Source organism: Pseudophryne corroboree, chromosome 5, assembly GCF_028390025.1.
Source record: "Pseudophryne corroboree isolate aPseCor3 chromosome 5, aPseCor3.hap2, whole genome shotgun sequence".
In the NCBI taxonomy this organism is placed as follows: Eukaryota; Metazoa; Chordata; class Amphibia; order Anura; family Myobatrachidae; genus Pseudophryne; species Pseudophryne corroboree.
The window spans coordinates 546,866,487-546,890,591 of record NC_086448.1 but is presented as its reverse complement, the minus strand read 5'-3'; the positions used below and the strand labels follow the sequence as shown (position 1 = coordinate 546,890,591).

The 24,105-nt window shown below is 49.1% G+C and overlaps 1 protein-coding gene across 2 annotated transcripts in view; it reads right to left on the bottom strand.

Moving 5' to 3' along the window:
• Positions 1 to 24,105, bottom strand: part of KDM1B (lysine demethylase 1B) — a 173,283-nt gene that overhangs the window by 145,872 nt on the left and 3,306 nt on the right. For both annotated transcript variants that reach the window (XM_063923227.1, XM_063923226.1), the window contains exon 2: positions 20,200 to 20,296. In XM_063923227.1, the coding sequence (XP_063779297.1) occupies positions 20,200 to 20,289 (90 nt within the window). In that variant the 5' untranslated portion in view covers positions 20,290 to 20,296. The remainder of the gene's footprint in view (positions 1 to 20,199; positions 20,297 to 24,105) is intronic.

The following is a 24,105-nucleotide window of genomic DNA, read 5'->3' as shown; positions in this document are numbered from 1 at the left end:
TACAACTACCGATCTACCGACACAGCATCTACTGAATCAAGTATCAACAGGAGTCGGCGATGCCGATAGAGAGATTCCCACAGCTGTTTGCGACAAGAGCACTCACACATGTCGACACATGTGCACTAAAAAGCTATAGTGGGTATATCTGACAGGGAAAACACAGACATATATGCACAACTCTATGATTACATGCCCATTATCTAATATAGTGCTCTATTTTATGCTGTATTGCACTAACCACTGTGCCCCCCTTCGGTTTTCACTGCTACTGTATACAGTGCTTTGGCGGGGACTGTGGAGAAAATGGCGCTGTATCATGTTGTGAGGGCTAAGCCACGCCCCCGTCTCGGCGCGCTTCAGCCCCGCTGTTATATTAACGCTTCATGCTGGCGGGGGTCCGTATACAGTGTCCCAGCACTGTATACATGCGTAGCCAGGCTATTTAGTGAGGTATATTGCTGCTCAGGGCGCCCCCACCTCCCCCCCTTGCGCCCTGCACCCTTGTCCCGTCTATACCCCATGGTCCTTACGGAGTCCCCAGCATACTCTAGGACGTATGAGAAAAACACAGTCTGCAAATCTGCCGAGTGTTACCATACACTAGAAATCTACAGCCCCAACTGATCTGAAATCCAACATGTTTTAACAATCCCAATCGATTTTTGGTCTCGGGGTATTCAGAGGTGAACACAATTTCAGAAAAATCGCAAATGGTCCCACAGCATCCGTCTGCGTGCTCGCAGTGGCCGTAGTGCGATAGGAGAACTTTCATTATGCGATGATTGACAAGTTCAGGGGGCAGTGCCGCAATGTTGGGGGGGAATGGAGCAAGAAACGCAGGCATGTCACGGCCGTTGTTGGGGAGGCCCAATGAAGTTGCATGTGCTTCCAGTGATCGGAAACATGGCAGTGGTGCGCCTGCCCATGCAGTCAGGCTGTGTAGGTAGAGGTCAACCTCTAATTCTGGATTCTGCAATGCAACTGCAATTGAATTGCGATTGCATCATGAGGCGGCCCTGCCCTGTGCTGGGCGGCCCCTAGCATGTGATTTGATCCTTAGCAGTTTTTTGCTAATTTAATGAAAATTGCTAAGGACTCTGAATAACCCCCTGAATCCGCGATTTGTGAACCCATTGCAAATTTATTTGCACAATAATCTGTAAATGGCAAATTACCCCAATCGATTGCTGGTGTATGGGGTCCTTAACGTAAGGTCCCCATACATCAGCAATCACAAAAAAAAATAAGAATTTACTCACCGGTAATTCTATTTCTCGTAGTCCGTAGTGGATGCTGGGGACTCCGTAAGGACCATGGGGAATAGACGGCTCCGCAGGAGACTGGGCACAATTAAAGAAAGATTCAGGACTATCTGGTGTGCACTGGCTCCTCCCCCTATGACCCTCCTCCAGACCTCAGTTAAGATACTGTGCCTGGAAGAGCTGACACAATAAGGAAGGATTTTGAATCCCGGGTAAGACTCATACCAGCCACACCAATCACACCGTACAACTCGTGATATGAACCCCGGTTAACAGTATGATAACAACGGAGCCTCTGAACAGATGGCTCGCAATAACAACCCGATTTGTGGAACAATAACTATTTACAAGTATTGCAGACAATCCGCACTTGGGATGGGCGCCCAGCATCCACTACGGACTACGAGAAATAGAATTACCGGTGAGTAAATTCTTATTTTCTCTGACGTCCTAGTGGATGCTGGGGACTCCGTAAGGACCATGGGGATTATACCAAAGCTCCCAAACGGGCGGGAGAGTGCGGATGACTCTGCAGCACCGAATGAGCAAACTCAAGGTCCTCCTCAGCCAGGGTATCAAATTTGTAATATTTAGCAAAAGTGTTAGACCCTGACCAAGTAGCCGCTCGGCAAAGTTGCAGTGCCGAGACCCCTCGGGCAGCCGCCCAAGATGAGCCCACCTTCCTTGTAGAGTGGGCTTTTACTGATTTTGGCTGCGGTAGTCCTACCGCAGAATGCGCAAGCTGAATAGTGTTACAAATCCAGCGAGCAATGGTCTGCTTAGAAGCAGGAGCACCCAGCTTATTGGGTGCATACAGGATAAACAGCGAATCAGTTTTCCTGACTCCAGCCGTCCTGGAAACATAAATTTTCAGGGCCCTGACTACGTCCAGCAACTTGGAATCCTCCAAGTCCCTAGTAGCCGCAGGCACCACAATAGGTTGGTTCAAGTGAAACGCTGATACCACCTTCGGGAGAAACTGAGGACGAGTCCTCAACTCTGCCCTATCCATATGGAAAATCAGATAAGCGCTTTTACACGACAAAGCCGCCAATTCTGAAACACGCCTGGCCGAAGCCAGGGCCAACAACATGACCACTTTCCACGTGAGATATTTTAAATCCACGGTTTTAAGTGGCTCGAACCAATGTGACCTCAGGAATCCCAAAACCACATTGAGATCCCAAGGTGCCACAGGAGGCACGTAAGGAGGCTGAATATGCAAAACTCCCTTGACAAAAGTCTGAACTTCAGGCAACGAAGCCAGTTCCTTTTGAAAGAAAATCGACAGAGCCGAAATCTGGACCTTAATGGACCCCAATTTGAGGCCCATCGTCACCCCTGCTTGCAGGAAATGCAGAAAACGACCCAGTTGAAATTCCTCCGTTGGGGCCTTCCTGGCCTCACACCAAGCCACATATTTCCGCCAAATGCGGTGATAGTGGGTTGCAGTCACATCCTTCCTGGCCTTGATCAGGGTAGGAATGACTTCCTCCGGAATACCTTTTTCCTTCAGGATCCGGCATTCAACCGCCATGCCGTCAAACGCAGCCGCGGTAAGTCTTGGAACAGGAAGGGCCCCTGCTGCAGCAGGTCCCGCCTTAGCGGTAGAGGCCATGGGTCCTCTGAGAGCATCTCTTGAAGTTCCGGGTACCAAGTTCTTCTTGGCCAATCCGGAACCACGAGTATAGTTCTCACTCTTCCCCTTCGTATTATTCTCAGCACCTTGGGAATAAGAGGCAGAGGGGGAAACACGTAAACCGACTGGTACACCCACGGTGTCACTAGAGCGTCCACAGCTATCGCCTGAGGGTCCCTTGACCTGGCGCAATATCTTTTTAGCTTTTTGTTGAGGCGGGACGCCATCATATCCACCTGTGGTCTTTCCCAACGGTTTACAATCAATCGGAAGACTTCTGGATGAAGCCCCCACTCTCCCGGGTGAAGGTCGTGTCTGCTGAGGAAGTTTGCTTCCCAGTTGTCCACACCCGGAATGAACACTGCTGACAGTGCTAGCACGTGATTTTCCGCCCATCGGAGAATCCTTGTGGCTTCTGCCATTGCCCTCCTGCTTCTTGTGCCGCCCTGTCTGTTTACATGGGCGACCGCCGTGATGTTGTCTGATTGGATCAGAACCGGTTTGTTTTGAAGCAGGGGACTTGCTTGGCATAGGGCATTGTAAATGGCTCTTAGCTCCAGGATATTTATGTGTAGTGAAATCTCCTGATTTGACCACAGCCCTTGGAAATTTCTTCCCTGTGTGACTGCTCCACAGCCCCGAAGGCTGGCATCCGTGGTCACCAGGACCCAGTCCTGTATTCCGAATCTGCGGCCCTCTAGTAGATGAGCCCTCTGCAGCCACCACAGTAGTGACACCCTGGTCCTTGCTGACAGGGTTATCCGCTGCTGCATCTGGAGATGCGACCCGGACCATTGGTCCAACAAGTCCCACTGTAAAATCCTTGCGTGGAACCTTCCGAATGGAATTGCTTCGTACGAAGCTACCATTTTTCCCAGGACTCGCGTGCATTGATGTACCGACACCTGTCCTGGTTTTAGGAGGTTTCTGACTAGAGATGACAACTCCTCGGCTTTTTCCACTGGAAGAAACACTTTTTTCTGGTCTGTGTCCAGAATCATTCCCAGGAACAGAAGACGTGTCGTCGGGACCAGCTGTGACTTTGGGATATTGAGAATCCAGCCGTGCTGCTGCAGCACTTCCCGAGAAAGTGCTACCCCCACTAACAACTGTTCCTTGGACCTCGCCTTTATCAGGAGATCGTCCAAGTACGGGATAATTAAAACCCCCTTCTTCCGAAGGAGTATCATCATTTCGGCCATTACCTTGGTAAAGACCCTCGGTGCCGTGGATAACCCAAACGGCAGCGTCTGGAACCGTTAGTGACAGTCCTGTACCACAAACCTGAGGTACTCCTGGTGAGGAGGGTAAATGGGGACATGCAGGTAGGCATCCTTGATGTCCAGGGAGACCATGTAATCCCCCTCGTCCAGGCTCGCAATAACCGCCCTGAGCGATTCCATCTTGAACTTGAATCTTTTGATATATGTGTTCAAGGATTTTAAATTTAAGATGGGTCTCACCGAACCGTCCGGTTTCGGTACCACAAACATTGTGGAATAGTAACCCTTTCCTTGTTGAAGGAGGGGTACCTTGACAATCACTTGCTGTGAATACAGTTTTTGAAAAGCCACCAACACTGCCTCCCTGGCAGAGGGAGTTGCTGGTAAGGCAGATTTTAGGAAACGGCGGGGGGGAGACGCCTCGAATTCCAGCCTGTATCCCTGAGATACTACTTGAAGGATCCAGGGATCCACCTGTGAGAGAGCCCACTGTGCGCTGAAATTTCTGAGACGGGCCCCCATCGTACCCGGGTCCGCCTGTGAAGCCCCAACGTCATGCTGTGGACTTACCGGACGCGGGGGAGGACTTCTGCTCTTGGGAACTGGATGTATGCTGCAGTTTTTTCCCTCTACCTTTGCCTCTCGGCAGAAAGGATGCGCCTCTAGCCCTCTTGTTTTTATGGGGCCGAAAGGACTGTACTTGATAATACGGTGCTTTCTTTTGCTGTGGGGTAGCCTGTGGCAAAAATGTCGATTTCCCAGCCGTAGCTGTGGAAACGAGATCTGAAAGACCATCCCCAAACAGTTCCACCCCCTTATAAGGCAAAACTTCCATGTGCCTTTTTGAATCGGCATCACCTGACCACTGCCGAGTCCATAACCCCCTTCTGGCGGCAATGGACATTGCGCTTATTTTTGATGCCAGCCGGCAAATATCCCTCTGTGCATCACGCATGTATAAGACAGCGTCTTTTATATGCTCTATTGTCAGCAAAATATTGTCCCTATCCAGAGTATCAATATTATCCGACAGGGAATCTGACCACGCAGCAGCAGCACTGCACATCCATGCCGATGCAATCGCTGGTCGCAATATAATGCCCGTGTGTGTATATATAGCTTTTAGGGTAGCCTCCTGCTTTCTCTCAGCAGGTTCCTTTAGGGCGGCCGTATCCGGAGACGGTAGTGCCACCTTTTTTGATAAACGTGTAAGCGCTTTATCTACCCTAGGGGGTGTTTCCCAACGTGACCTATCCTCTGGCGGGAAAGGGTACGCTGCCAATAACCGTTTAGAAATTATCAATTTCTTATCGGGGGAAGTCCACGCTTCCTCACACACCTCATTTAATTCCTCAGATGCAGGAAAAACTACTGGTAGTTTTTTCTCACCAAACCTAATACCCTTTTTTGTGGTACCTGGGGTACTATCAGAAATGTGTAATACATTTTTCATTGCCTCAATAATGTAACGGGTGGCCCTATTGGAAGGTACACTAGTCTCATCGTCGTCGACACTGGAGTCGGTATCCGTGTCAACATCTGTGTCTGCCATCTGAGGTAGCGGGCGTTTTAAAGCCCCTGATGACATTTGAGACGCTTGGACAGGCACAAGCTGAGTAGCCGGCTGTCCTATGTCATCAAACCTTTTATGTAAGGAGCTGACACTGTCACGTAATTCCTTCCATAAGTCCATCCACACAGGTGTCGACCCCGCAGGGGGTGACATCACATTCACAGGCATTTGCTCTGCCTCCACATCATTATCCTCATCATACATGTCGACACAGCAGTACCGACACACAGCACACACACAGGGAATGCTCTGACAGAGGACAGGACCCCACAAAGTCCTTTGGGGAGACAGAGGGAGAGTATGCCAGCACACACCAGAGCGCTATATAACACAGGGATATCACTATACAGAGTGTTTTCTCCTATAGCTGCTTGTATTATATATACTGCGCCTAAATTTATTGCCCCCCCTCTCTTTTTACCCTTTCTGTAGTGCAGGACTGCAGGGGAGAGCCAGGGAGCGATCCTTCCAGCGGAGCTGTGAGGGAAAATGGCGCCAGTGTGCTGAGGAAGATGGCTCCGCCCCTTTTTCGGCTGGCTTTCTCCCGCTGTTTGTGTAAATCTGGCAGGGGTAATTTACACCTATATAACCTCTAGGGCTATATATGGTGTCAGTTTTGCCAGCCAAGGTGTTAATATTGCTGCTCAGGGCGCCCCCCCCCCAGCGCCCTGCACCCATCAGCGACCGGAGTGTGTGGTGTGCATGAGGAGCAATGGCGCACAGCTGCAGTGCTGTGCGCTACCTTGGAGAAGACAGAAGTCTTCAGCCGCCGATTTTCCGGACACTTCTTGCTTCTGGCTCTGTAAGGGGGACGGCGGCGCGGCTCCGGGACCTGTGTGCGATCCCTCTGGAGCTAATGGTGTCCAGTAGCCTAAGAAGCCCAAGCTACCACCAGTTAGGTAGGTTCGCTTCTTCTCCCCTTAGTCCCTCGTTGCAGTGAGCCTGTTGCCAGCAGGTCTCACTGTAAAATAAAAAACCTAAATTATACTTTCTTTCTAGGAGCTCAGGAGAGCCTCCTAGTGTGCATCCAGCTCGGCCGGGCACAGAAATCTAACTGAGGTCTGGAGGAGGGTCATAGGGGGGAGGAGCCAGTGCACACCAGATAGTCCTGAATCTTTCTTTAATTGTGCCCAGTCTCCTGCGGAGCCGTCTATTCACCATGGTCCTTACGGAGTCCCCAGCATCCACTAGGACGTCAGAGAAAATAAGATTTTACTTACCGATAAATCTATTTCTCGGAGTCCGTAGTGGATGCTGGGGTTCCTGAAAGGACCATGGGGAATAGCGGCTCCGCAGGAGACAGGGCACAAAAAGTAAAGCTTTTCCAGATCAGGTGGTGTGCACTGGCTCCTCCCCCTATGACCCTCCTCCAGACTCCAGTTAGGTACTGTGCCCGGACGAGCGTACACAATAAGGGAGGATTTTGAATCCCGGGTAAGACTCATACCAGCCACACCAATCACACCGTACAACTTGTGATCTAAACCCAGTTAACAGTATGATAACAGCGGAGCCTCTGAAAGATGGCTTCCTTCAACAATAACCCGAATTAGTTAACAATAACTATGTACAATTATTGCAGATAATCCGCACTTGGGATGGGCGCCCAGCATCCACTACGGACTCCGAGAAATAGATTTATCGGTAAGTAAAATCTTATTTTCTCTATCGTCCTAGTGGATGCTGGGGTTCCTGAAAGGACCATGGGGATTATACCAAAGCTCCCAAACGGGCGGGAGAGTGCGGATGACTCTGCAGCACCGAATGAGAGAACTCCAGGTCCTCCTTAGCCAGAGTATCAAATTTGTAAAATTTTACAAACGTGTTCTCCCCTGACCACGTAGCTGCTCGGCAAAGTTGTAATGCCGAGACCCCTCGGGCAGCCGCCCAAGATGAGCCCACCTTCCTTGTGGAGTGGGCCTTTACAGATTTAGGCTGTGGCAGGCCTGCCACAGAATGTGCAAGTTGGATTGTGCTACAGATCCAACGAGCAATCGTCTGCTTAGACGCAGGAGCACCCATCTTGTTGGGTGCATACAATATAAACAACGAGTCAGATTTTCTGACTCCAGCTGTCCTTGCAATATATATTTTTAATGCTCTGACAACGTCCAGTAACTTGGAGTCCTCCAAGTCACTTGTAGCCGCAGGCACTACAATAGGCTGGTTCAGATGAAATGCTGACACCACCTTAGGGAGAAAATGCGGACGAGTCCGCAGTTCTGCCCTGTCCGAATGGAAAATCAGATATGGGCTTTTGTAAGATAAAGCTGCCAGTTCTGACACTCTCCTGGCAGAAGCCAGGGCTAGAAGCATGGTCACTTTCCATGTGAGATATTTCAAATCCACCTTCTTTAGTGGTTCAAACCAATGAGATTTTAGAAAGTCCAAAACCATATTGAGATCCCACGGTGCCACTGGAGGCACCACAGGAGGCTGTATATGTAGCACTCCCTTAACAAAGGTCTGGACTTCAGGGACTGAAGCCAATTCTTTTTGAAAGAAAATCGACAGGGCCGAAATTTGAACCTTAATAGATCCCAATTTGAGACCCATAGACAATCCTGATTGCAGGAAATGTAGGAATCGACCCAGTTGAAATTCCTCCGTCGGAGCACTCCGATCTTCGCACCACGCAACATATTTTCGCCAAATTCGGTGATAATGTTGCACGGTTACTTCCTTCCTTGCTTTAATCAAAGTAGGAATGACTTCTTCCGGCATGCCTTTTTCCTTTAGGATCCGGCGTTCAACCGCCATGCCGTCAAACGCAGCCGCGGTAAGTCTTGAAACAGACAGGGACCCTGCTGAAGCAAGTCCCTCCTTAGAGGTAGAGGCCACGGATCTTCCGTGATCATCTCTTGAAGTTCCGGGTACCAAGTCCTTCTTGGCCAATCCGGAACCACTAGTATCGTCCTTACGCCTCTTTGCCGTATAATTCTCAATACTTTTGGTATGAGAGGCAGAGGAGGAAACACATACACCGACTGGTACACCCAAGGCGTTACCAGCGCGTCCACAGCTATTGCCTGCGGATCTCTTGACCTGGCGCAATACCTGTCCAGTTTTTTGTTGAGGCGAGACGCCATCATGTCCACCATTGGTCTTTCCCAACGGGTTACCAGCAAGTGGAAGACTTCTGGATGAAGTCCCCACTCTCCCGGGTGAAGATCGTGTCTGCTGAGGAAGTCTGCTTCCCAGTTGTCCACTCCCGGGATGAACACTGCTGACAGTGCTATCACATGATTCTCTGCCCAGCGAAGAATCCTTGCAGCTTCTGCCATTGCACTCCTGCTTCTTGTGCCGCCCTGTCTGTTCACATGGGCGACTGCCGTGATGTTGTCCGACTGGATCAACACCGGTTTTCCCTGAAGCAGAGGTTCTGCCTGGCTTAGAGCATTGTATATTGCTCTTAGTTCCAGAATGTTTATGTGAAGAGACGTTTCCAGGCTCGTCCATACTCCCTGGAAGTTTCTTCCTTGTGTGACTGCTCCCCAGCCTCTCAGGCTGGCGTCCGTGGTCACCAGGATCCAATCCTGTATGCCGAATCTGCGGCCCTCCAATAGATGAGCACTCTGCAACCACCACAGAAGAGACACCCTTGTCCTTGGAGACAGGGTTATCCGCAGGTGCATCTGAAGATGCGACCCTGACCATTTGTCCAACAGATCCCTTTGGAAAATTCTTGCGTGGAATCTGCCGAATGGAATTGCTTCGTAAGAAGCCACCATTTTTCCCAGGACTCTTGTGCATTGATGTACAGACACCTTTCCTGGTTTTAGGAGGTTCCTGACAAGCTCGGATAACTCCTTGGCTTTTTCCTCCGGGAGAAAAACCTTTTTCTGAACCGTGTCCAGAATCATCCCTAGGAACAGCAGACGAGTTGTCGGCATTAACTGGGATTTTAGAATATTCAGAATCCACCCGTGCTGTTTTAGCACTTCTTGAGACAGTGCTAATCCCATCTCTAGCTGTTCTCTGGACCTTGCCCTTATTAGGAGATCGTCCAAGTATGGGATAATTAATATGCCTTTTCTTCGAAGAAGAATCATCATCTCGGCCATTACCTTTGTAAAGACCCGAGGTGCCGTGGACAATCCGAACGGCAGCGTCTGAAACCGATAGTGACAGTTTTGTACAACGAACCTGAGGTACCCCTGGTGTGAGGGGTAAATTGGAACGTGGAGATACGCATCCTTGATGTCCAAGGATACCATAAAGTCCCCCTCTTCCAGGTTCGCTATCACTGCTCTGAGTGACTCCATCTTGAACTTGAACTTCTTTATGTACAGGTTCAAGAACTTCAGATTTAGAATAGGCCTTACCGAGCCATCCGGCTTCGGTACCACAAAAAGAGTGGAATAATACCCCTTCCCTTGTTGTAGAAGAGGTACCTTGACTATCACCTGCTGAGAGTACAGCTTGTGAATGGCTTCCAAAACCGTCTCCCTTTCGGAGGGGGACGTTGGTAAAGCAGACTTCAGGAAACGGCGAGGTGGATCTGTCTCTAATTCCAACCTGTACCCCTGAGATATTATCTGCAGGATCCAGGGATCTACCTGCGAGTGAGCCCACTGCGCGCTGTAATTTTTGAGACGACCACCCACCGTCCCCGAGTCCGCTTGAGAAGCCCCAGCGTCATGCTGAGGCTTTTGTAGAAGCCGGGGAAGGCTTCTGTTCCTGGGAAGGAGCTGCCTGTTGCTGTCTCTTCCCTCGACCTCTGCCTCGTGGCAGATATGAATAGCCCTTTGCTCTCTTATTTTTAAAGGAACGAAAGGGCTGCGGTTGAAAAGTCGGTGCCTTTTTCTGTTGGGGAGTGACTTGAGGTAGAAAGGTGGATTTCCCGGCTGTAGCCGTGGCCACCAAATCTGATAGACCGACTCCAAATAACTCCTCCCCTTTATACGGCAAAACTTCCATATGTCGTTTTGAATCCGCATCGCCTGTCCACTGTCGCGTCCATAAAGCTCTTCTGGCCGAAATGGACATAGCACTTACCCGTGATGCCAGTGTGCAGATATCCCTCTGTGCATCACGCATATAAAGAAATGCATCCTTTATTTGTTCTAACGACAGTAAAATATTGTCCCTGTCCAGGGTATCAATATTTTCAATCAGGGACTCTGACCAAACTACCCCAGCACTGCACATCCAGGCAGTCGCTATAGCTGGTCGTAGTATAACACCTGCATGTGTGTATATACTTTTTTGGATATTTTCCATCCTCCTATCTGATGGATCTTTAAGTGCGGCCGTCTCAGGAGAGGGTAACGCCACTTGTTTAGATAAGCGTGTTAGCGCCTTGTCCACCCTAGGAGGTGTTTCCCAGCGCTCCCTAACCTCTGGCGGGAAAGGGTATAATGCCAATAATTTCTTTGAAATTATCAGCTTTTTATCAGGGGCAACCCACGCTTCATTACACACGTCATTTAATTCTTCTGATTCAGGAAAAACTATAGGTAGTTTTTTCACACCCCACATAATACCCTGTTTAGTGGTACCTGTAGTATCAGCTAAATGTAACGCCTCCTTCATTGCCAAAATCATATAACGTGTGGCCCTACTGGAAAATACGGTTGATTCGTCACCGTCACCACTGGAGTCAGTGCCTGTGTCTGGGTCTGTGTCGACCGACTGAGGCAAAGGGCGTTTCACAGCCCCTGACGGTGTTTGAGTCGCCTGGACAGGCACTAATTGATTGTCCGGCCGTCTCATGTCGTCAAACGACTGCTTTAGCGTGTTGACACTATCCCGTAGTTCCATAAATAAAGGCATCCATTCTGGTGTCGACTCCCTAGGGGGTGACATCCTCATATTTGGCAATTGCTCCGCCTCCACACCAATATCGTCCTCATACATGTCGACACACACGTACCGACACACAGCAGACACACAGGGAATGCTCCTAACGAAGACAGGACCCACTAGCCCTTTGGGGAGACAGAGGGAGAGTTTGCCAGCACACACCAAAAGCGCTATATATAACAGGGATAGCCTTATAATAAGTGCTCCCTTATAGCTGCTTTATATATATCAAAATATCGCCATAAATTTGCCCCCCCTCTCTGTTTTACCCTGTTTCTGTAGTGCAGTGCAGGGGAGAGACCTGGGAGCCGTCCTGACCAGCGGAGCTGTGAGAGGAAATGGCGCCGTGTGCTGAGGAGATAGGCCCCGCCCCTTTTCCGGCGGGCTCGTCTCCCGCTATTTAGTGAATCCAGGCAGGGGTTAAATATCTCCATATAGCCTCTGGGGGCTATATGTGAGGTATTTTTAGCCTTTATATAGGTTACATTTGCCTCCCAGGGCGCCCCCCCCCAGCGCCCTGCACCCTCAGTGACTGCGTGTGAAGTGTGCTGAGAGGAAAATGGCGCACAGCTGCAGTGCTGTGCGCTACCTTTAGAAGACTGCAGGAGTCTTCAGCCGCCGATTCTGGACCTCTTCTGACTTCAGCATCTGCAAGGGGGCCGGCGGCGCGGCTCCGGTGACCATCCAGGCTGTACCTGTGATCGTCCCTCTGGAGCTGATGTCCAGTAGCCAAGAAGCCAATCCATCCTGCACGCAGGTGAGTTCACTTCTTCTCCCCTCAGTCCCTCGTTGCAGTGATCCTGTTGCCAGCAGGACTCACTGTAAAATAAAAAACCTAAGCTAAACTTTTTCTAAGCAGCTCTTTAGGAGAGCCACCTAGATTGCACCCTTCTCGGCCGGGCACAAAAATCTAACTGGAGTCTGGAGGAGGGTCATAGGGGGAGGAGCCAGTGCACACCACCTGATCTGGAAAAGCTTTACTTTTTGTGCCCTGTCTCCTGCGGAGCCGCTATTCCCCATGGTCCTTTCAGGAACCCCAGCATCCACTAGGACGATAGAGAAATAAGAATTTACTCACCGGTAATTCTATTTCTCGTAGTCCGTAGTGGATGCTGGGAACTCCGTAAGGACCATGGGGAATAGACGGGCTCCGCAGGAGACTGGGCACTCTAAAAGAAAGATTAGGTACTATCTGGTGTGCACTGGCTCCTCCCTCTATGCCCCTCCTCCAGACCTCAGTTAGGGAAACTGTGCCCGGAAGAGCTGACACAACAAGGAAAGGATTTGGAATCCAGGGTAAGACTCATACTAGCCACACCAATCACACTGTACAACTTGTGATAACCATACCCAGTTAACAGTATGAACAACAACTGAGCCTCCTTTTACGGATGGCTCATAACAATAACCCTTTAGTGAAGCAATAACTATATACATGTATTGCAGAGAGTCCGCACTTGGGACGGGCGCCCAGCATCCACTACGGACTACGAGAAATAGAATTACCGGTGAGTAAATTCTTATTTTCTCTGACGTCCTAGTGGATGCTGGGAACTCCGTAAGGACCATGGGGATTATACAAAAGCTCCCAAACGGGCGGGAGAGTGCGGATGACTCTGCAGCACCGAATGAGCAAACTCAAGGTCCTCCTCAGCCAGGGTATCAAACTTGTAGAATTTAGCAAATGTGTTTGAACCCGACCAAGTAGCAGCTCGGCAAAGCTGTAAAGCCGAGACCCCTCGGGCAGCCGCCCAAGAAGAGCCCACCTTCCTAGTGGAATGGGCTTTTACCGATTTAGGATGCGGCAGTCCAGCCGCAGAATGTGCCAGCTGAATCGTGCAACAGATCCAGCGAGCAATAGTTTGCTTTGAAGCAGGAGCACCCAGCTTGTTGGGTGCATGCAGGATAAATAGCGAGTCAGTTTTTCTGACTCCAGCCGTCCTGGAAACATAAATTTTCAAAGCCCGGACTACGTCCAGCAACTTGGAATCCTCCAAGTCCCGAGTAGCCGCAGGCACCACAATAGGTTGGTTCAAATGAAACGCTGATACCACCTTTGGGAGAAAGTGGGGACGAGTCCTCAATTCTGCCCTGTCCATATGGAAGATCAGATATGGGCTTTTACATGACAAAGCCGCCAATTCTGACACACGCCTAGCCGAAGCTAAGGCCAACAGCATGACCACCTTCCACGTGAGATACTTTAGCTCCACGGTCTTAAGTGGCTCAAACCAGTGTGATTTCAGGAAATCCAACACAACGTTAATATCCCAAGGTGCCACTGGAGGCACAAAAGGGGGCTGAATATGCAGCACTCCCTTAACAAACGTCTGAACTTCAGGCAGTGAAGCCAGTTCTTTTTGAAAGAAAATAGATAGGGCCGAAATCTGGACCTTTATGGACCCCAATTTTAGGCCCATAGACACCCCTGACTGTAGGAAGTGCAGAAATCGACCCAGCTGGAATTCCTCTGTTGGGGCCTTCCTGGCCTCACACCAAGCGACATATTTCCGCCATATGCGGTGATAATGCTTTACTGTCACATCCTTCCTAGCTTTTATCAGCGTAGGAATCACTTCATCTGGAATGCCCTTTTCCGTTAGGATCCGGCGTTCAACTGCCATGCCGTCAAACGCAGCCGCGGTAAGTCTTGGAACAGACAGGGCCCCTGCTGTAACAGGTCCTGTCTGAGAGGCAGAGGCCATGGGTCCTCTGAGATCATTTCTTGTAGTTCTGGGTACCAAGTTCTTCTTGGCCAATCCGGAACGATGAGTATAGTTTTTACTCCTCTCTTTCTTACTATCCTCAGTACCTTGGGTATGAGAGGAAGAGGAGGGAACACATAAACCGACTGGTACACCCACGGTGTCACTAGTGCGTCCACAGCTATCGCCTGAGGGTCCCTTGACCTGGCGCAATATTTTTTTAGCTTTTTGTTGAGGCGGGACGCCATCATGTCCACCTGTGGCAGTTCCCAACGATTTACAATCTGTGTGAAGACTTCTTGATGAAGTCCCCACTCTCCCGGGTGGAGGTCGTGCCTGCTGAGGAAGTCTGCTTCCCAGTTGTCCACTCCCGGAATGAACACTGCTGACAGTGCTAGCACGTGATTCTCCGCCCATCGAAGAATCCTTGTGGCTTCTGCCATTGCCATCCTGCTTCTCGTGCTTCTTGTGCCGCCCTGGCGGTTTACATGGGCGACCGCCGTGATGTTGTCTGACTGAATCAGTACTGGGTGGTTTTGAAGCAGGGGCTCCAAGTACGGGATAATTATAACTCCCTTCTTCCGAATGAGTATCATCATTTCGGCCATTACCTTGGTAAATATTCTCGGTGCCGTGGAGAGACCAAACGGCAACGTCTGGAATTGGTAATGACAGTCTTGTACCACAAACCTGAGGTATTCCTGGTGAGGTGGGTAAATGGGGACATGCAAGTAAGCATCCTTGATGTCCAGCGACACCATAAAATCCCCCTCTTCCAGGCTTGCAATAACCGCCCTGAGCGATTCCATTTTGAACTTGAACTTCTTTATATAAGTGTTCAAGGATTTTAAATTCAGGATGGGTCTCACCGAACCGTCCGGTTTCGGTACCACAAACATTGTGGAATAGTAACCCCTGCCCTGTTGAAGGAGGGGGACCTTGATTATCACCTGCTGGAGGTACAGCTTGTGAATTGCCGCCAGTACTACCTCCCTTTCCCTGGGAGCAGCTGGCAAGGCTGATTTGAGGTAACGGCGAGGGGGAGTCGCCTCGAACTCCAGCTTGTATCCCTGAGATACAATTTGTACAGCCCAGAGATCCACTTGTGAGCGAACCCACTGGTTGCTGAAGTTTCGGAGACGCGCCCCCACCGCACCTGGCTCCGCCTGTGGAGCCCCAACGTCATGCGGTGGACTTAGTGGAAGCAGGGGAGGATTTTTGTTCCTGGGAACTGGCTGCCTGGTGCAGCTTCTTTCCTCTACCCTTGCCTCTGGCCAGAAAGGATGCTCCTCTGACCCGCTTGCCTTTCTGAGGCCGAAAGGACTGCATTTGATAATACGGTGCTTTCTTAGGCTGTGAGGGAACCTGAGGTAAAAAAGTCGACTTCCCAGCAGTTGCTGTGGATACGAGGTCCGAGAGACCGTCCCCAAACAATTCCTCACCCTTATAAGGCAAAACCTCCATGTGTTTTTTAGAATCAGCATCACCTGTCCACTGCCGAGTCCATAATACTCTCCTGGCAGAAATGGACATTGCATTAATTCTAGATGCCAGCAGGCAAATGTCCCTCTGTGCATCCCGCATATATAAGACGACGTCTTTTATATGTTCGATGGTTAGCAAAACAGTATCCCTGTCGAGGGAATCAATGTTGTCTGACAGGGTATCAGTCCATGCTGCTGCAGCACTACACATCCAGGCTGAAGCAATAGCAGGTCTCAGTAGAGTACCAGAGTGTGTATACACAGACTTCAGGATAGCTTCCTGCTTTCTATCCGCAGGATCCTTTAGGGCGGCCGTATCCTGAGACGGCAGTGCCACCCTTTTAGATAAGCGTGTTAGCGCCTTGTCCACCCTAGGGGATGTTTCCCAACGTAACCTATCCGTTGGCGGGAAAAGGTACGCCATCAGTAACCTCTTAGAAATCACTAGTTTTTTATCAGGGGAACTCCACGCTTCTTCACACAAATCATTTAATTCATCAGATGGGGGAAAAAGTCACTGGCTGCTTTTTCTCCCCAAGCATAATACCCCTCTTGGTGGTAACCGGGTTACTATCAGAAATGTGCAATACATCTTTCATTGCAGTAATCATGCATCGGATGGCTTTTGTAGATTGTACATTTGTCTCATCCTCATCTACACTGGAGTCAGACTCCGTGTCGACATCTGTGTCTACCATCAGAGCTAGTGGGCGTTTATGAGCCCCTGACGGCTTCAGAGTCGCCTGGGCAGGCGTGGGCTGAGACCCCGGCTGTCCCAAGGCTGCTGCGTCATCGAACCTTTTATGTAAGGAGTTGACACTGTCGGTTAAGACCTTCCACATATCCATCCAATCAGGTGTCGGCCCCGTCGGGGGCGACACCACACTTATCTGCCTCTGCTCCGCCTCCACGTAACCCTCCTCATCAAACATGTCGACACAGCCGTACGGACACACCGCACACACACAGGGAATGCTCAGACTGAGGACAGGACCCCACAAAGTACTTTGGGGAGACAGAGAGAGAGTATGCCAGCACACACCACAGCGCTATATAAACACAGGGATTTACACTGCTAATAAGTGATTTTCCCAATAGCTGCTTGTCTGTATCGATTTGCACCTAAATTTATGTGCCCCCCTCTCTTTTTAACCCGTCTTGTACCTGGATACTGCAGGGGAGAGCCTGGGGAGCGTGCTTCCAGCGGAGCTGTGAAGGGAAAATGGCGCTGGTGTGCCGAGGAAGAAGGCCCCGCCCCCTCAGCGGCGGGCTTCTGTCCCGCGTTTTCTGTAACTTAATGGCGGGGTTTTTTACACATATACAGTTAACTGACTGTATTATGTGTATTTTATGCCAAAAGGTATTATAATTGCTGCCCAGGGCGCCCCCCCCCCCGCCCCCCCCCCCCCCCAGCGCCCTGCACCCTACAGTGACCGGAGTGTGTGGTGTGCTGTGGGAGCAATGGCGCACAGCTGCAGTGCTGTGCGCTACCTTAATGAAGACAGGAGTCTTCTGCCGCCGATTTCATCGCTTCTCTTCTGTCTTCTGGCTCTGCAAGGAGGACGGCGGCATGGCTCCGGGAACGGACGATCGAGGTCAGGCCCTGTGTTCGAACCCTCTGGAGCTAATGGTGAGAGCCCACTAGGAGCACCCAGCTCTGGCCGGGCACAGATTCTAACTGAGGTCTGGAGGAGGGGCATAGAGGGAGGAGCCAGTGCACACCAGATAGTACCTAATCTTTCTTTTAGAGTGCCCAGTCTCCTGCGGAGCCAGTCTATTCCCCATGGTCCTTACGGAGTTCCCAGCATCCACTAGGACGTCAGAGAAAATCAATTTTCAGATTCAGAGATTTGTTTTCTCAGATTTAAACATTCTCCAGAGTATTGTTGCTGACCTTGTGCATCAATTTATGGCCACAATCTGAGTCTAAACATCTTTCTTAATGGTTAATTCAAGTAGAATAACGTGCCATGTCATAAACACACATCATATAAACATGGTACCACAAACATGACACCACAAACATGACAGTCCAGTGTACTCCAAACGCCTTCAAAGTCACCATATCTCAATCCTATACAGCACTACTGGGATGAGGTGTAACAGGAGATTTATACCCCTATCAAACTGAGCATCGTACCCTGTCTCAAGGGCCCCATACACTAGAACAATATGTCTGAGGCTGAAGTCAGAGGCGATTTCCCTTGAACTCTCCCGGGAGCTTCCCGGGAGTGGTTCTATACGATTTGGTACATTTTGCATGCGATATATCGTATACGATCCCAGCCATGCCTGCCGGAACCGACATATCACGAGTGCAGCACTAATGATCTAGGGGAGCCAATCCGACCGTCACGGGAACGCGCATCGGATCAGAAACACCTCCAAAATGCCCGATTTCACCCAATATATCGGCCCGAATGCCCTAAATTGGCTGAAATCGGGCATTATCGTTCTAGTGTATGGGGCCCTTCAGTGTGATAGGCTTGACTCAGGTTGTGTGTCCCGGGTCATTTCCGGGAACGACTCCAGTTAGCTGTAGTGTGAAAGGTGCAACCCAGGTTGTTCGACCTGGGTTGCACTAAAAGGCTGCTGATTGGCTGTGTATTCAGAAGGCCTGCCTATGAGAAGTGACATGCAGAACAAACAGTCCAGACGTGGGTTCAGTTTGAAGGTGCTGACCTGAGAATAACCACGGTTCAACATGAGGTGAGAAAGGGGTCTGACAAGTCCTGGAACTGTGTTCAGTATCCCGGGTCAGAGTCGGGGCTTGAATGTGAAAGGGGTCTGTGTGAATGTTCAGCCAACAAACCTGAAGCAACTGTACAATTTTTTTTATTTTTTTTAACTTGTGTAATTTTTTTGAGTTTTCGTAAATAAAAAAACAAATACAGAACAAAAAAGAGCAAAGTACAAAAAAGCAGACATTTCTTGTATCAAAATGTCACAAATATAACAACAAAAAGTGCTTTGTTGACATCAAGAAGATTGGTTCGTGATTATTAAACATGTATTCAGTTAATAGCATACACATATTAATTATACAATTCAGGCGTCCAATGTATTGTATAGAATCATATTTATCAGACGGAAATTCGGCAACTCATAACCAACAAGGATCCCAATAAGTTAAGGTTGAGACCAGACAGAGAGTAAAGAGAGAAGAATCACATTAGGTGCCCCAATACTATCCCACTCTACAGTTAGTTAGAGAACTGGACCAGAGTCGTCATAGCTGTAGCCAGACGAGAGGTGTTCCATCTATCCCCACTTACTAAAATAGTGAGTAAAGGTCCCTCTATATCTATGCGTAAACCTTTCATGACCAGATACCTTATTAACCAAAGCACGCCAGTTATACAGGTTAGGAGAGGATGCAGCAAACCAGTTTCTCGCTATAATTACTTTCGCCAAGGTAGTTAGGCAGAGAACATATTTATATATTGCCAGGAAATGGGATTCCTCTAGGTCAAGAGCAAATATGCATAGCTTCGGAGAAAAGGGGGGTAGCGTTGGCTCAGTGAGTAACATGTCTGTCCAAACTGCCTGCCAAAAAGCATGCATAGTTGGGCACAACCATAATAAATGCCAGAAGTTAGCTTCATGGGCACTACATCTCTGACAAATATAATTAGGCCTTAACCCTGCTTTACATAGAGAGACTGGGGTTCGGTATGTTCTACGCAGGATGTAAAAGAAGACCTGTTGAAATTTGATACATAGGGTAGTGTATTTAAGAGAGTTCAACAGCTGCATCCATTGGTCGTCATCAATCAAACCAATGCCATGTTCCCACTTAGCTTTAAGCGGGTCAAAAACATTTGGACAAATATGCGCATTAAGGTTGGCAAACAGAATGGATATTTGACTTCCCGTGCCTAGATTCATAACTAGTTCTTTAACTGGCGAATTAGAAATGGACGGAGGTGAGATACCAAATTGCGCCTGTACTGCATGATGGAGCTGCAGGTATCGATAGATTGCCTTATTAGATACACCAAGCTCCTCGCAAAGTTGCGGGAAAGATTTAAAAACACCATCTACAAATAACTGAGAAATTGAAGTTAGGCCCATCCCAAACCATATATTATCCTGTGTGAGATGTAACCGTTCCCCATATGCTGTATTATACCAAAGCGGCGTATCAACATCCGTATCCCTCCAATCATAGTGAGAGTGAGCTTGCTCCCACACAAATAATGACTGACGGAGTAAAGGGGGGAGACTATTAGCAGAATAAGCATAAAGAAGAAACTGTACAGGAGAGAAGCAACTGTACAATTCTATCATGCCAGTCATGTGGACCATAGTTACTATGGAGTTTTTACAACAGCTTCTTAGATCCCTGCCATGAAGAATGTTCTAGTGGAAGATGGCAGTCTTACCTGGTACCTAATTAAGTGGCCAATTAGCACTGTCAGTGTCCAACCACTGTGTAAGAATATTCAGTAAAATGGAAAAAGAAACAACACATCAAGTCATGACAGAAAGAGCCTGAGTGTTACCTGTCGGACAGATGATCGTACAGGGACAGTGTCAGGTGACGCCTCAAAAGAGATTGTCTTCTTCTTCGCTCTCCCTTTAGTTCCAGACATGGCTCAACTGCAAGAAGTGTTCCAAAGTGTTACTGACGGATATACGAAATAAACAATCAGGATCCAACATGCAGAACAGCACAGATATTGTGCATCCAGGTAAGTGAGCACTGTAGCCAGGCATGCGGATAGCTATTCGTACTGTTTGGACACAAAGAGGACCACGCATGGCTGAAAACTGTACATGCACATACACATCTAAGCTAAATTGGGCCCCACCTAATTGTGGTACAAGGCATTATTCAGCCTTTTTACAACAGTCAGTTTTGATTTGTCCTTATTGCGTAGCCTTTGAATAATAACATTTATTCAACCATGGTGTTTAAAAGCATAATAATAACACTAGTTATGCTCAGTTAGAGGGACTGCAGCAGAGCAGCGTGTGTTACACAGTGCTTACATGTACTGTACAGAAGATCTGCAGAGGTAGTAGATAGATGTGGTTATGTCAGATCTATACAAAAAATAAGAATTTACTTACCGATAATTCTATTTCTCGTAGTCCGTAGTAGATGCTGGGAACTCCGTAAGGACCATGGGGAATAGCGGCTCCGCAGGAGACTGGGCACAAAAGTAAAAGCTTTCTGACTAGCTGGTGTGCACTGGCTCCTCCCCCTATGACCCTCCTCCAAGCCTCAGTTAGGATACTGTGCCCGGACGAGCGTACATAATAAGGAAGGATCTTGAATCCCGGGTAAGACTCATACCAGCCACACCAATCACACCGTACAACTTGTGATCTGAACCCAGTTAACAGTATGATAAACGTAGGAGCCTCTGAAAAGATGGCTCACAACAATAAACAACCCGATTTTTGTAACAATAACTATATACAAGTATTGCAGACAATCCGCACTTGGGATGGGCGCACAGCATCCACTACGGACTACGAGAAATAGAATTATCGGTAAGTAAATTCTTATTTTCTCTGACGTCCTAGTGGATGCTGGGAACTCCGTAAGGACCATGGGGATTATACCAAAGCTCCCAAACGGGCGGGAGAGTGCGGATGACTCTGCAGCACCGAATGAGAGAACTCCAGGTCCTCCTCAGCCAGGGTATCAAATTTGTAGAATTTAGCAAACGTGTTTGCCCCTGACCAAGTAGCTGCTCGGCAAAGTTGTAAAGCCGAGACCCCTCGGGCAGCCGCCCAAGATGAGCCCACTTTCCTTGTGGAATGGGCTTTTACAGATTTTGGCTGTGGCAGGCCTGCCACAGAATGTGCAAGCTGAATTGTACTACAAATCCAACGAGCAATCGTCTGCTTAGAAGCAGGAGCACCCAGCTTGTTGGGTGCATACAGGATAAACAGCGAGTCAGATTTTCTGACTCCAGCCGTCCTGGAAACATATATTTTCAGGGCCCTGACTACGTCCAGCAACTTGGAGTCCTCCAAGTCCCTAGTAGCCGCAGGCACCACAATAGGCTGGTTCAAGTGAAACGCTGAAACCACCTTAGGGAGAAATTGAGGGCGAGTCCTCAGTTCTGCCCTGTCTGAATGAAAAATTAGGTAAGGGCTTTTATATGACAAAGCCGCCAATTCTGAGACACGCCTGGCTGAAGCCAGGGCTAACAGCATGACCACTTTCCATGTGAGATATTTCAATTCCACAGTGGTGAGTGGTTCAAACCAATGTGATTTTAGGAGACTCAACACTACATTGAGATCCCAAGGTGCCACTGGAGGCACAAAAGGAGGCTGTATATGCAGTACCCCTTTGACAAACGTCTGAACTTCAGGCACTGAAGCCAGTTCTTTTTGGAAGAAGATCGACAGGGCCGAAATTTGAACCTTAATGGACCCTAATTTTAGGCCCATAGATAGTCCTGTTTGCAGGAAATGCAGGAAACGACCCAGTTGAAATTCCTCTGTAGGGGCCTTCTTGGCCTCACACCACGCAACATATTTTCGCCAAATGCGGTGATAATGTTTTGCGGTTACATCCTTCCTGGCCTTGACCAGGGTAGGGATGACTTCATCTGGAATGCCTTTTTCCTTCAGGATCCGGCGTTCAACCTCCATGCCGTCAAACGCAGCCGCGGTAAGTCTTGGAACAGACAAGGTCCCTGCTGGAGCAGGTCCTTCCTTAGAGGTAGAGGCCACGGGTCCTCTGTGAGCATCTCTTGAAGTTCCGGGTACCAAGTCCTTCTTGGCCAATCCGGAGCCACGAGTATAGTTCTTACTCCTCTCCGTCTTATAATTCTCAATACCTTGGGTATGAGAGGCAGAGGAGGGAACACATACACTGACTGGTACACCCACGGTGTTACCAGAGCGTCCACAGCTATTGCCTGAGGGTCCCTTGACCTGGCGCAATACCTGTCTAGTTTTTTGTTGAGGCGGGACGCCATCATGTCCACCTTTGGTTTTTCCCAACGGTGTACAATCATGTGGAAGACTTCTGGATGAAGTCCCCACTCTCCCGGGTGGAGGTCGTGTCTGCTGAGGAAGTCTGCTTCCCAGTTGTCCACTCCCGGAATGAACACTGCTGACAGTGCTATCACATGATTTTCCGCCCAGCGAAGAATCCTTGCAGCTTCTGCCATTGCCCTCCTGCTTCTTGTGCCGCCCTGTCTGTTTACGTGGGCGACTGCCGTGATGTTGTCCGATTGGATCAATACCGACTGACCCTGAAGCAGAGGCCTTGCTTGGCTTAGGGCATTGTAAATTGCCCTTAGTTCCAGGATATTTATGTGAAGAGACGTTTCCATGCTTGACCACAAGCCCTGGAAATTTCTTCCCTGTGTGACTGCTCCCCAGCCTCTCAGGCTGGCATCCGTGGTCACCAGAATCCAGTCCTGAATGCCGAATCTGCGGCCCTCTAGAAGATGAGCACTCTGCAACCACCACAGGAGAGACACCCTTGTCCTTGGAGATAGGGTTATCCGCTGATGCATCTGAAGATGCGATCCGGACCATTTGTCCAGCAGATCCCACTGAAAAGTTCTTGCATGGAATCTTCCGAATGGAATCGCTTCGTAAGAAGCCACCATCTTTCCCAGGACCCTTGTGCATTGATGCACTGACACTTGTCCTGGTTTCAGGAGGTTCCTGACTAGCTCGGATAACTCCCTGGCCTTCTCCTCCGGGAGAAACACCTTTTTCTGGACTGTGTCCAGAATCATCCCTAGGAACAGTAGACGTGTTGTTGGAATCAGCTGCGATTTTGGAATATTTAGAATCCACCCGTGCTGACGTAGCACCACCTGAGATAGTGCTACTCCGACCTCTAACTGTTCCCTGGATCTTGCCCTTATCAGGAGATCGTCCAAGTAAGGGATAATTAAGACGCCTTTTCTTCGAAGAAGAATCATCATTTCGGCCATTACCTTGGTAAAGACCCGTGGTGCCGTGGACAATCCAAACGGCAGCGTCTGAAACTGATAATGACAGTTCTGTACCACAAACCTGAGGTACCCTTGGTGAGAAGGGTAGATTGGGACATGGAGATAAGCATCTTTGATGTCCAGAGACACCATATAGTCCCCTTCTTCCAGGTTCGCTATCACTGCTCTGAGTGATTCCATCTTGAATTTGAACCTTTTTATGTAAGTGTTCAATGATTTCAGATTTAAAATCGGTCTCACCGAGCCGTCCGGCTTCGGTACCACAAACAGCGTGGAATAATACCCCTTTCCCTGTTGTAGGAGGGGTACCTTGATTATCACCTGCTGGGAATACAGCTTGTGAATAGCTTCCAATACTGCCTCCCTGTCGGAGGGAGACGTTGGTAGAGCAGACTTCAGGAACCGGCGAGGGGGAGACGTCTCGAATTCCAATTTGTACCCCTGTGATACTACCTGCAGGATCCAGGG